The sequence below is a fragment of the Salmo trutta genome, chromosome 21 (assembly GCF_901001165.1).
Source record: "Salmo trutta chromosome 21, fSalTru1.1, whole genome shotgun sequence".
Lineage (NCBI taxonomy): Eukaryota > Metazoa > Chordata > Actinopteri > Salmoniformes > Salmonidae > Salmo > Salmo trutta.
In genome coordinates, this window is record NC_042977.1 from 48934377 (window position 1) to 48948414 (window position 14038).

The 14038-nt window shown below is 42.3% G+C and overlaps 1 protein-coding gene across 6 annotated transcripts in view; it reads right to left on the minus strand.

The window, feature by feature from the left end:
• Window positions 1-14038, minus strand: part of LOC115157604 (ankyrin repeat domain-containing protein 12) — a 48930-nt gene that overhangs the window by 25237 nt on the left and 9655 nt on the right. For 3 of the 6 annotated variants that reach the window (XM_029705991.1, XM_029705992.1, XM_029705994.1), the window contains exons 2-3: window positions 3088-3237; window positions 1349-1505 (exon numbers count right to left, since the gene is read on the minus strand). In XM_029705991.1, coding sequence (XP_029561851.1) covers window positions 1349-1505; window positions 3088-3147 — 217 coding nt within the window. In that variant the 5' untranslated portion in view covers window positions 3148-3237. Of the gene's footprint in view, window positions 1-1348; window positions 1506-3087; window positions 3238-8466; window positions 8556-14038 lie in introns of all 6 variants that reach the window. The other 3 variants (XM_029705995.1, XM_029705996.1, XM_029705993.1) reach the window with 2 other exon arrangements.

Here is a 14038-nt window from a genome sequence, read left to right on the forward strand (position 1 = left end):
TAGATACTTTTGTACCTGTTTCCTCCAGCATCTTCACAAGGCCCTTTGCTGTTGTTCTGGGATTGAGTTGCACTTTTCGCACCAAAGTACGTTCATCTCTAGGAGACAGAACGCGTCTCCTTCCTGAGTGGTATGATGGCTGCGTGGTCCCATGGTGTTTATACTTGCGTACTATTGTTTGTACAGATGAATGTGGTACCTTCTGGCATTTGTAAATTGCTCTCAAGGATGAACCAGACATGTGGAGGTCTACAATTTCTTTTCTGAGGTCTTGGCTGATTTCTTTTGATTTTCAGATGATGTCAAGCAAAGAGGCAATGAGTTTGAAGGTAGGCCTTGAAATACATCCACAGGTACACCTCCAATTGACTCAAATGATGTCAGAAGCTTCTAAAGCCATGACATCATTTTCTGGAATTTTCCAAGCTGTTTAAAAGGCACAGTCAACTTACCGTATCTAAACTTCTGACCCACTGGAATTGTGATACAGTGAATTATAAGTGAAATAATCTATCTGTAAACAATTGTTTGAAAAATTTGTTCTGTCATGCACAAAGTAGATGTCCTAACCGACTTGCCAAAACTATAGTTTGTTAACAAGAAATTTGTGGAGTGGTTGAAAAACAAGTTGACTCCAATCTAAGTATACTAGATTTATACTATTACAGGGATCATCAACAAGATTCAGCCGTGGGCCGAATTTTTCTTGACCGGATGGTCAAAGGGCCGGAACATAATTACAAATAATTAGTCGACTGCAATTTGACCGCAAGAAGCACAAACGGATAAAATATTTTGACTAAAGCATAATACATTTCAAACCTAGCTTGAATTTGTATTCGATCAAAAAAATGTCTCTCTATTATGCGTGGGAATACTTTGGAACAGATTTCCAAAATATATATATATTTTTAAATCACTTTGAGCTGATCTCCTGGTGTTGTTACAGTCTTATGTCCAACAATAACTTTTTTTTTGCTCAGAAAACTTGGGGAGGGGGGCATAAAAATGCCCCGGGCCACTGTACACCCTTATACTAGATATACACCCTTACACTAGATATACACTATTATTTATGAAGGTACAGCACATGATCGATTGTATTATAGTATCATGCATCTGCATGGATGCCCAGCCCACATTGGCTTTATAAGACACTATTTGTTGTATCCAAATAAAATACAAAAATATATTAAAAATGTTTTTTTTTTAGTTTTTTTTTAAATAAATATACCCAATCACTATCTCTCTCACCGCGCACACACACACACACACACACACACACACACACACACACACACACACACACAGTTGTGAAATAGCCATGTGAGACGTGGGGTGTTGGTACCTGTGTCTGATTCTCTCTCCTTGTTGCAAGGGGGGCTCACAGTGAAGGACAGTTTGCGTTTCATGGAAGACTTGGGTGGTTTCCCTTCCTTCCCCCCCGGCAACTCACCGCGGTCAAGCTTCGGAGTCTTGGTGAACAGGGAAATCTTATCTTTGCTCTGGGGGAAAAAAGGGGGGGGGGGGGGGGGAATGAATTGTAACAGGGGTTACGTTAACGCAGAATTCAGTGTTTTTTTTCCATGCAGAAAAATGTAATTAAATTTTAAAAAACGCTGAATAAATATCTTGCTGCGTTTTGTAAACGGAGTTCTAAAGTGTTAGATCTGTTCTTATTGTAAATTTCTGCTCGGCTTCAGACAAAATGTTGTGCTTCAGTTACACATCTTCACTCGGATGAGAAATCTTTGCTATCGTCTTCAGACACATTCACGAACGGCACTCTTCCTCTTCCTCTCTGACGGCAGAGAGGAAGAGGCTTTGGTTGCTTTTCTCCAGTAGATTTAGATTAACGTCAAGCAAAACATTAGGAAATGTAGCTGGCTACATTCTATCTAGAATATAAATGGTAAACATAAGAAATCTGATGGCCATGCATCGTTTATGCAAAAAAATTACTTGCTCTTTCATTGTAAGCCAATTTACTTTACTTGGGGCGACAGGTAGCCTAGTGGTTAGAGCGTTGGACTAGTAACCGGAAGGTTGCTAGATTGAATCCCCGAGCTGACAAGGTAAAAATCTGTCGTTCTGCCCCTGAACAAGGCAGTTAAACACAGTGTTCCTAGGCCGTCATTGCATACATTACATTTTACATTTTAGTCATTTAGCAGACATTCTTATCCAGAGCGACTTACAGTAGTGAATGCATACATTTTATACATTTTTTTCTCTGTATTGGTCTCCCGTGGGAATCGAACCCACAACCCTGGCGTTGCAAACACTATGCTCTACCAACTGAGCCACACAGGACCATTGAAAATAAGAATTTGATGGGCCAGTACAAATAAATGCATGAAATGAAATGTATGCATTCACTACTGTAAGTCGCTCTGGATAAGAGCGTCTGCTAAATGACTAAAATGTAAAAAATAAAAAGACAGATTTTGACATATGAAGCCTTATAAATTAAACTCTTTCACGAAAACGGGCATATGCAAATTATAGAAAATGGTTCGATATCTTTGCACTTAAAAATGGAAAAAAAAGGTTGCCGCGCGCTGGTGTAGCCCATCACCGGCAAGTTCAGGAGCAAAGTGGTAGAATCGTCGAAGATCAGCAGTAGCTGGGAAGGGGGGCGTTCGGGAACAGGTTATTTTCGTCGGGTTAGGCTATATTGATCTCTGGCTCCCTCTTTAGTCATTTGTGTGTCTTCATTTGTAATATCAGTGCTTAAAGCATCAGACAAGCTCAGTAGCCAACATATAGTTCATTTCTTAACACATAGGGTGTACCTATATATGAACATTTCGATCAATCGATTGATCTAAAAGAATAGACGACTCTTGGTCTGCCATTGTTGTTGTCGTCAGAGACAGCCCTAATCCGCTCACATGCTCTGCTTACTATCTTAGAGATCTGACCATATCCTACCTGCTAACTCAAACTTTATACCATATATTTGTTCCCAGGGGGTAGGAGCTAGGACATACGTGCCGAAAGAGATAAAGAGAAGCTAGGGGTTGTTTCTAGAACAGATCGTGCCGGGCGGGTGTAAAATATATGCTGTGTGTATATATCGCGTACCTTCTTCCCAGTCGGTTTTTCCACCATGGCTCCATCTCTGTCGGTCCCGGGTTTGGCCATGGTGCAGTGTGCTGGTGGTGCGGACAGACTCCCTCCCACCCACCGTGTGACTAGCTACGACAGCTACGGCCCAGCACGCTCATCATGCACCTACAACAGAAGACATGTTATGTAGAAACCATTAACACTGCATGTTATGATATGTTATGACACATTAGCCGTGTGACTAGCTACAGGCTAATCATGCTCTTACAATGCACAGGAAGAGAACATCGACAATTCTCAAATGATCTCAATTAGCCTATCGGAAGCTACTAAAGCCATGACATAATTTTCTGGAATTTTCCAAGCTGTTAAATAAAAAGGCACAGTCAGTTGACTGTAAACTTCTGACCCACTGGAATTGTGATACAGTAAATTATAGGTGGAACAATCTGTCTGTAAACAATTGTTGGAAAAATTACTTGTGTCATACACATGCCAAAAGTCAACAAGAAATTTGTGGAGTGGTTGAAAAACGAGTTTTAAAATTACATTTACATTACATTTTAGTCATTTAGCAGACGCTCTTATCCAGAGCGACTTACAGTAGTGAATGCATACATTTCATACAATTTCATACATTTTTTTTTTTTTTTTTTTTTTCTGTGCTGGCCCCCTGTGGGAATCGAACCCACAACCCTGGTGTTGCAAACACCATGCTCTACCAACTGAGCTACAGGGAATTACTCCAACCTAAGTGTGTATGTAAACTAGGGGTCGACCGATTATGATTTTTCAACGCCGATACCGATTATTGGAGGGCCAAGAAAGCCGATACCGATTAAATCGGCCGATTATTATTATGCTTTATTTTTTTCTATGTATATGTATACATACACACACACACACACACACACACACACACACACACACACACACACACACAGCTCTGAAGTGACAACGATACTGAAGAGTCTGCTTAGGAGACAAATACTCTCAACTGTTTGAATAATAAAAATAGAGTTTAAATGTGATGAATGCTGAAAACAAAAACTGTAATTTCTCTATGCAGGAAATCCTATTTTAATAATGGGCATGGTAAGAATTGACTACCAAAGTGCGAGTCACAATTCCCATGACACCTTCTAGCAAAATCTGAAAAGCGGTTCCTTCATTTATTCCACAGGATATTTTTTGTTAAATCATCCCCCGTTTGGCGAAGTAGGCTGTCTTTGTTAGGAAGAAATAGTCTTCACAGTTCGCAACAAGCCAGGCGGCCCAAACTGCTGCATATACCCTGACTCTGTTTGCAAGAGAAGTGACACATTTTCTCTAGTTAAAAGAAATTCATGTTAGCAGGCAATATTAACTAAATATGCAGGTTTAAAAATATATACTTGTGTATTGATTTTAAGAAAGACATTGAGGTTTATGGTTAGGTACACGTCGGAGCAAAGACAGTCCTTTTTCGCGAATGCGCGCCACATCGATTATATGCAAAGCAGGACAGGCTAAATAAACTAGTAATATCATCAACCATGTGTAGTTAACTAGTGTTTATGATTAATTGATAGTTTTTTTTATAAGATAAGTTTAATGCTAGCTATCAACTTACCTTGGCAACGTAAAGCAGGTGGTTAGAGCGTTGGGCTAGTTAACGTAAGGTTGCATCCCCGAGCTGACAAGGTAGAAATCTGTTGTTCTGCCCCTGAACAAGGCAGTTAACCCACCGTTCCTAGGCCGTCATTGAAAATAAGAATGTATTCTTAACTGACTTGCCTAGTTAAATAAAGTTTAAAAATATATATATATATATATATATATATATTTTATCGGCGGCCAAAAATACCGATTACCGATTGTTATGAAAACTTGAAATCAGCCCTAATTAAAATCGGCCATTCCGATTAATCGGTTGACCTCTAATGTAAACTTCCAACTTCAACTGTATATAGCGTATGTCATGTTAGTTGTGTGATGAGCTATGACAGCTACGGCTCATTACGCTCCTACAACAACACAGGAAGGAGGCCATGATGAGAATTTCAAGTCATTCACTTAAGACATATCCCCTCCCCCCTCGATACCAATACAATGACGCTTAAACTTACAGAACCTACAAATAAGCCAAACACGTCGCCTCCAAAATTAAACATAATTTCAAATTGTATTTTATTCAAACTTCCTGGGGTCCGACAATTACAAACCATGAAAAATAACTGTGGGAGAGAAGAGGGTAATGTATTCTGTAACAGTGATTCAAAACCAGAAGGCTCATAGGCCGATACTACTTTGTATGCATTGCTACATGGTTCACGTGGAAGTTTCCATAAACTGTTGAAAGTGGCATTACTATGACATGTAGAGAAGTACAGTGACATGTATAGAAATACAGAGCAGCATAGGGGGAAAACTGTGTGAATCATTAGGTTAGGGGCTCTCTCACAGGGAAATCTCCCTCGCACCCACACACACACCCACCTAAGTCTATGGTCATGTGTTGTCCTACTGATCATACATTGTCTTTTGGTTTCAGCTTCAAAACAGCTGAAAATACTACATTTTTTGGTTATAGAAAATATATATTTCACAGCGGTTTTAGATGGTACAATGATTATCTACACTTGCTTGCTTGTTTTGTCCTATAAACTGAAACGTTTAGAATTATAGCATCTTTAAAAATGTAAAACTTCAAAATGGGATAGGAACGTCCCAAGGATCCCAGATAAAGCCCTTTTTTACGTCAGCTGATGTCACGAAGCGCTTATACAGAAAACCCAGCCTAAAAACAGCAACAACGCAGATGTAGAAGCACGGTGGCTAGGAAAAAACCCCTAGAAAGGCAGGAACCTAGGAAGAAACCTAGAGAGGAACTGGTAGCAGTGTTTTCCACAAGCACACAGAGTAGCCAGACAAATATATATATTTTTTTTAAACATTTTTTTATTTTTTTTAAGTAGGGGTGTATTTGTCGTGCTGCACCGACCAGACCGTGTGGTACTGCATGTGCTGCTGAGGTCTTACTGGGGCCTTACGAGAGATGAGTGGGTGGGTGAGGCCTACGTTACAGAGTGTGTGTGTGTGTGTGTGTGTGTGTGTGTGTGTATATATAGAAGGGAGGAAGTAGAAGAGTTATGTTACAGAGCAGTACAGCTCACATACATTTCTATCGTGTACAGTACAGGACCGATATGAATTCAGTGATCGACTCTTACAGGCTTCTATATTACGGATCCCAGGCTGTTTCTATATTACGGATCCCAGGCTGTTTCTATATTACGGATCCCAGGCTGTTTCTATATTACGGATCCCAGGCTGTTTCTATATTACGGATCCCAGGCTGTTTCTATATTACGGATCCCAGGCTGTTTCTATATTACGGATCCCAGGCTTCTTCTATATTACGGATCCCAGGCTGTTTCTATATTACGGATCCCAGGCTGTTTCTATATTACGGATCCCAGGCTGTTTCTATATTACGGATCCCAGGCTGTTTCTATATTACGGATCCCAGGCTGTTTCTATATTACGGATCCCAGGCTTCTTCTATATTACGGATCCCAGGCTGTTTCTATATTACGGATCCCAGGCTGTTTCTATATTACGGATCCCAGGCTGTTTCTATATTACGGATCCCAGGCTGTTTCTATATTACGGATCCCAGGCTGTTTCTATATTACGGATCCCAGGCTGTTTCTATATTACGGATCCCAGGCTGTTTCTATATTATGGATCCCAGGCTTCTATATTATGGCTGTAGTGTTTATTATGGATCCCCAATAGCTGCAGCTACTCTTCCAGGGGTAAAGGCAATTATATACAATGTTAAAAACATCATAAAACACACCAGATTTTATAAACACATCAAGTCTCTCAGGCCACTACTCTACAGCACAAAATCCATGTGTACGTGTGTGTGTATAGTGCGTATGTTAACATGTCTCTTCACAGTCCCCACTGTTCCATAAGATGTATTTTTACCTGCTTTATCTTATCTGATTTTACTGCTTGCGTCAGTTACCTGATGTGGAATAGAGTTCCATGTAGTCATGGCTCTATGTAGTACTGTGCGCCTCCCATAGTCTGTTCTGGACTTGGGGACTGTGAAGAGACCTCTGGTGATATGTCTTGTTGGGTATGAATGGGTGTCTGAGCTGTGTGCTAGTAGCTTGAAAAACAGACACGTCGGTGCATTCAGCAGGTCAATACCTCTCACAAATACATAGTAGTGATGAAGTCAAATCTCTCCTCTACTTTGAGCTCCTCTCTGTGTACATTTACGGGCCAGCCGTGCTGCCCATAAATTTTCCTAAGTCCCTCTTTGTGGCACCTGACGACATGACAGGACAGCAGTCCAGGTGTTGGCTTGGGCGGTATCCAGATTCTCATACCTTAATACCACCCTTGTGCCATACCTGGATAGTCAGTAATACCGACACTGAACCCAAAGGGTGCCATTTTCAAACCCTACTGGGCTTCTGTAATCTGAAGGTTAGCAATGCTAGCAATTACATGTAAAATCCCATAGAGAATGCTAACGAGAGCATAGAGAATATTTTATACGGACTCTGAAACTATTTTCAGGACAGACAAGGTCATAAAGTTAAACAAGTAACTCAAAAACGCTACTCAGTTTGTTGCATGCACAAATCATATATTAGACAGCAAGGCACTTGATCCAGGAGGGGATTCTCTGCTGTTTTTATTAATTAAGGATCCCCATTAGTTCCTGCCAAGGCAGCAGCTACTCTTCCTGCGGTCCCATCACTGTTTTCCACATTTTGTTACGTTACAGCCTTATTATAAAATTGATTAAATGTTTCTCATTAATCTATACAACACACCATCATGACAAATCTAAAACAGGTGAAGAATTTTTTGCAAATGTATAAAAATAAAAAAAATACCTTACATAACTATTCAGACCCTTCCATGCCACCCATTCTGAAACTAACAGCAGTTCTTTGTTAAGTGTTGCAGTCATTTCACTCGCTGTAGTAGCTGATGTGTATAGTGTTGAGTCATCCGCATACATAGACACATTGGCTTATTCAAGGCCAGTGGCATGTTGTTAGTAAAGATTGAAAAAAAGTACAGGGCCTAGACAGCTGCCCTGGGGATTTCCTGATTCTACCTGGATTATGTTGGAGAGGCTTCCATTAAAGAACACCCTCTGTGTGTCTGTTAGACAGGTAACTCTTAATCCACATTATAGCAGGGGGTGTAAAGCCATAACACATCCGTTTTTCCAGCAGCAGACTATGATAAACGTCAAAAGCCACATTGAAGTAAAACAAAATAGATAATTAAGAATAGCAAATTATTTTTGGAGCTGTTTTGTTAATCTAGCCATGGTGTCTTTACCAAGATGAGAAACAATTACAAACAATTAGAAACCTCTGTATTCCAAGACCTCTGGAGTGGACAGGTAGTCATTGATGCAGAGAGAATACGATTAGGGTTGAGGGATATCATCAATAGAACACCTACAAGTGAGGGACAAGATGCTGACTATTAGATATCAGGGATAGAAGATCCACAGTGGTGGACAAGATGCTGGCTGACAAGTGAGGGACAAGATGCTGACTATTATCAGGGATAGAAGATCCACAGTGGTGGACAAGATGCTAACAAATGAGGGACAAGATGCTGACTATTAGATGACTACTCATGCAGTTTGGGACGGGGCATTGTCATTATTTTGTCCTTCATTCATCCAGGTGATTCTATTTTTCGGTTCACCACCTGTACCTTGTTAACACACAGCAGAGAGGGAGATATAAAAACCCGGTCTTCAGATGGGCTTTAGGAAGACAAGTTTAACTTATTAAGAATAGCAGTAAATGTAAATCAGATAATTAATTTAAAAGTTGAGCGTTATGGTCGTTGTTCCATGGCTTCTTATCCACAGAGGACCAGTGTGGGTGCAGGGTTGTGTTCTAACCAAGCAACAACAAACCTGATTCAACTAATCATGCCCTTTGAAGTACATGGTTATCTAGTCAACACCGCATGGCAAGCAGCCGTTAACACAGCTTCTCTCTCTCTCTCTCTCTCTCTCTCTCTCTCTCTCTCTCTCTCTCTCTCTCTCTCTCTCTCTCTCTCTCTCTCTCTCTCTCTCTCTCTCTCTCTCTCTCTCTCTCTCTCTCTCTCTCTCTCTCTCTCTCTCTCTCTCTCTCTCTCTCTCTCTCTCTCTCTCTCTCTCTCTCTCTCTCTCTCTCTCTCTCTCTCTCTCTCTCTCTCTCTCTCTCTCTCTCTCTCTCTCTCTCTCTCTCTCTCTCTCTCTCTCTCTCTCTCTCTCTCTCTCTCTCTCTCTCTCTCTCTCTCTCTCTCTCTCTCTCTCTCTCTCTCTCTCTCTCTCTCTCTCTCTCTCTCCTCTCTCTCTCTCTCTCTCTCTCTCTCTCTCTCCTCTCCTCTCTCTCTCTCTCTCTCTCTCTCTCTCTCTCTCTCTATCGAACGAGAGAGAGACGAGAGAGACGAAGAGACAGAACGAGAGAGACAGAACGAGAGAGACAGAACGAGAGAGGACAGAACGAGAGAGACAGAACGCGAGAGACAGAACGAGAGAGACAGAACGAGAGAGACAGAACGAGAGAGACAGAACGGAGAGACAGAACGAGAGAGACAGAACGAGGAGGACAGAACGAGAGAGACAGAACGAGAGAGACAGAACGAGAGAGACAGAACGAGAGAGACAGAACGAGAGAGACAGAACGAGAGAGACAGAACGAGAGAGACAGAACGAGAGAGACAGAACGAGAGAGACAGAACGAGAGAGACAGAACGAGAGAAGACAGAGAACAGACGAGAGAGACAGAACGAGAGAGACAGAACGAGAGAGGCGAAACGAGAGAGCAGAACGAGAGAGACAGAACGAGAGAGACAGAACGAGAGAGACAGAACGAGAGAGACAGCAACGAAGAAGACAGAACGAGAGAGACAGAACGAGAGAGACAGAACGAGAGAGACAGAACGAGAGAGACAGAACGAGAGAGACAGAACGAGAGAGGAGAGAGACAGAACGAGAGAGACAGAACGAGAGAGACAGAACGAGAGAGACAGAACGAGAGAGACAGAACGAGAGAGGACAGAACGAGAGAGAGACAGAACGAGAGAGACAGAACGAGAGAGACAGAACGAGAGAGACAGAAACGATGAGAGACAGAACGAGAGAGACAGAACGAGAGAGACAGAACGAGAGAGACAGAACGAGAGAGGACAGAACGAGAGAGACAGAACGAGGAGAGACAGAACGAGAGAGACAGAACGAGAGAGACAGAACGAGAGAGACAGAACGAGAGAGACAGAACGAGAGAGACAGAACGAGAGAGACAGAACGAGAGAGACAGAACGAGAGAGACGAACGAGAGAGACAGAACGAGAGAGACAGAACGAGAGAGAGACAGAACGAGAGAGACAGAACGAGAGAGACAGAACGAGAGAGACAGAACGAGAGAGACAGAACGAGAGAGACAGAACGAGAGAGACAGAACGAGAGAGACAGAACGAGAGAGACAGAACGAGAGAGACAGAACGAGAGAGACAGAACGGAGAGACAGAACGAGAGAGACAGAACGAGAGAGACAGAACGAGAGAGACAGAACGAGAGAGACAGAACGAGAGAGACAGAACGAGAGAGACAGAACGAGAGAGACAGAACGAGAGAGACAGAACGAGAGAGACAGAACGAGAGAGACAGAACGAGAGAGACAGACCGAGAGAGACAGAACGAGAGAGACAGAACGAGAGAGACAGAACGAGAGAGACAGAACGAGAGAGACAGAACGAGAGAGACAGAACGAGAAGGAGAACAGAACGAGAGAGACAGAACGAGAGAGACAGAACGACGAGAGACAGAACGACGAGAGACAGAACGAGAGAGACAGAACGAGAGAGACAGAACGAGAGAGACAGAACGAGAGAGACAGAACGAGAGAGACAGAACGAGAGAGACAGAACGAGAAGGACAGAACGAGAGAGACAGAACGAGAGGAGACAGAACGAGAGAGACAGAACGAGAGAGACAGAACGAGAGAGACAGAACGAGAGAGACAGAACGAGAGAGACAGAACGAGAGAGACAGAACGAGAGAGACAGAACGAGAGAGACAGAACGAGAGAGACAGAACGAGAGAGACAGAACGAGAGGAAGGAACGAGAGAGACAGAACGAGAGAGACAGAACGAGAGAGACAGAACGAGAGAGACAGAACGAGAGAGACAGAACGAGAGGGACAGAACGAGAGAGGAGAGGGACAGAACGAGAGAGGAGAGGGACAGAAAGAGAGAGGAGAGGGACAGAAAGAGAGAGGAGAGGGACAGAAAACAGCAAGAGTGACTGCGATGAAGAGAGAGACATGCAAAAGAAAGTATGTTAAACAAGAACAATGCTGCTCTTACTCAGAATCTGATGTTGGCAAGACGGAACACATTGCTGCGTTATCTCTCCACACACACGCGTGAGCTGAAGCCAACTGCAGGGCAGATAGTTCTTATCATAACACTTCTGGTTTCACAACCGCGTTCATACACTGCTGCACTGAGCCAGATGCACTCTGCTCAAGGGTTGGGCGATGTCTGGAATGACACATTGTCCCGTCTCCCTTAATATCCAAAACGTCGCTGCTATATGACAGTCTATTTTTCTTCCCTTTTTTATTTTTTGTTGTTGCGCTAATTTAAGTTATTTTCATACTTATTTTAGTTTTGGCAACAGTTTGATAGGCAAAAGGCCTATTAGTTTATAGCATAAGCCAACATCCAGTATTTTTTAAGTCTTATTAAAGAATGTTTATAAATTAGTGACGCACCAATATGATATTTTTGGCTGATACCGATATTGATTTTTTTTAGGCCTTTTAAAGCATTCTAGTACAGTTAAATATAGTTAATACACACACACGGGACGCAGCGGTCTAAGGCACCGCATTTCAGTGCAAGAGTCGTCACTACAGTCCCTGGTTCGAATCCAGGCTGTATCACATCCGGCCGTGATTGGGAGTCCCATAGGGCTGCGCACAATTGGCCCAGCGTGGTCCGGGCCGTCATTGTAAATTAGAATTTGTTCTTAACCGACTTCCTTGACCAAATCAGAACCTGAATATGACTGCACGTCACATAATAATTTAACACGATCATACATTTTTCCACAGTTATTACACCATCACTCGTACTTCATATGTCACAACAGTTCATCGATACGTCTGCTATGATGCTGGTAAAGTTGCTTCACAAACCTACAGTGCTGCTCATAAAAAAAAATAATGTCATTGACAGTGATGTCATTGACAGTGATGCAAATGAATACAAATAGTAGAATTATGGCATAATTGAATAGATCATGCTAAACGAGGTTGGAATGTTGTTAAATAAAAATCAATAAAAGACAATTATTTGTTAATTTTACAAAAATCTGTTTAAATCACACTGGATGTATTCTACTTTAGAATTGCATTGGGGGCATACTTATTTCACTGTACAGCCTTACCTATGGATTGTGACATGACATGGGGTATCAGTCTACTCAGTGACACCCAGAGAACATTAGCATCGTAGCTCTTATTGTGGGACTCTGAAACAACTGTGAATTGAGCCACATTTATTGTCAACCTGTATGTGTATTGAACAGTATTCCAGAGGAAAAACAATACTGCGTCTTGAAGTCTGATAACTCTGAGGAGGACGTTGAGAAAAAAACATCTTGGGTATCGAGTAGACTGATACCTAAGGATTGGGGATCAATTAAATGGGGTAAAACTGTACAGTGTAATATGAATGTCAGTACACACAATAGGCTGACTGGGGAGGTGATTTCACACAGTCACAATGCTAATATTTGCGTAAACTCTTCACAGTTGTGTTCTGTGGGTGTCACCGAGTAGACTGATACCCCATTTTCATTGGGTCACATTCCAACCTTGTTTAACATGATCTAGTATAAATATGGCATGATTCCACCAATTGTAACCTTCTGCATCACTTTCAAAAGGAGGTACTTTTATTTTGAAGGCAAACCACAAATTCCAAAATTGTGGCTAATTTCTTATTGTGGCTAGCTTCACAACACATTAAAATCATTTAAAAATCTGCCAGACATCTCAAAAGGCCGAAAATCCATTAAAAAAAAAATAATGGAATTCATTGCCCTTGACAAATCAACCGTCCTCTGTCGTGGATGACGTTGGTTTTCGCCGACTGGTCGAGCCCCGCTACACACCATTTTTCAGATGTTACACAGTATTGTTGAAACGTACTGCATCTATGAGCTACTAGTAGCATCCCTGCTATTAGCGTCACAACTGGCATTTTCCCGCGCGAGCACGCCGAGTCTGACAGCACTGTGGGTCGACGAGGATTTGGTACAGAGGAAAAGCCTTATTGCACGATCAAGAATGTTACAGGTTCCCATACCGCTGCTGCCATTTCAAATGCACGGGACCATGCCATGCATGGTCCCATGTGGCTCAGTTGGTAGAGCATGGTGTTTGCAACGCCAGGGTTGTGGGTTCGATTCCCACGGGGGACCAGTATGGGGGGGATTTTTTTTTAATGAAATGTATGCATTCACTACTGTAAGTCGCTCTGGATAAGAGCGTCTGCTAAATGACTAAAATGTAAAATGATGCCATTTCAGAACATGAACACACTCTTAGCGCCATTCGAACATCTTGACTGGAGAAATAAGCTCATCAACTGTGTCTGCAGCAGACGTGATAACCCCCCCCCCTCCCTGTCACAGCATTGAAACGCCTGATCAACAAAACTGCCCACACAGACTGTGGGGTTAAAACTTAAACAAGTACTCGAGGCTGTGAAAAAAAGCAATTCGGTGGCATTTCTCTCTGAGCCTCCTTACTGTGTCGCCACTGTGCACGATGCTAGGTACAAGGACTGCTACGTCGATGCAGACAGCTGGACAAGATGGAAACGGACACAGTGACAGCGCGTACTGAGGAAGAGAGAGAGGCCACA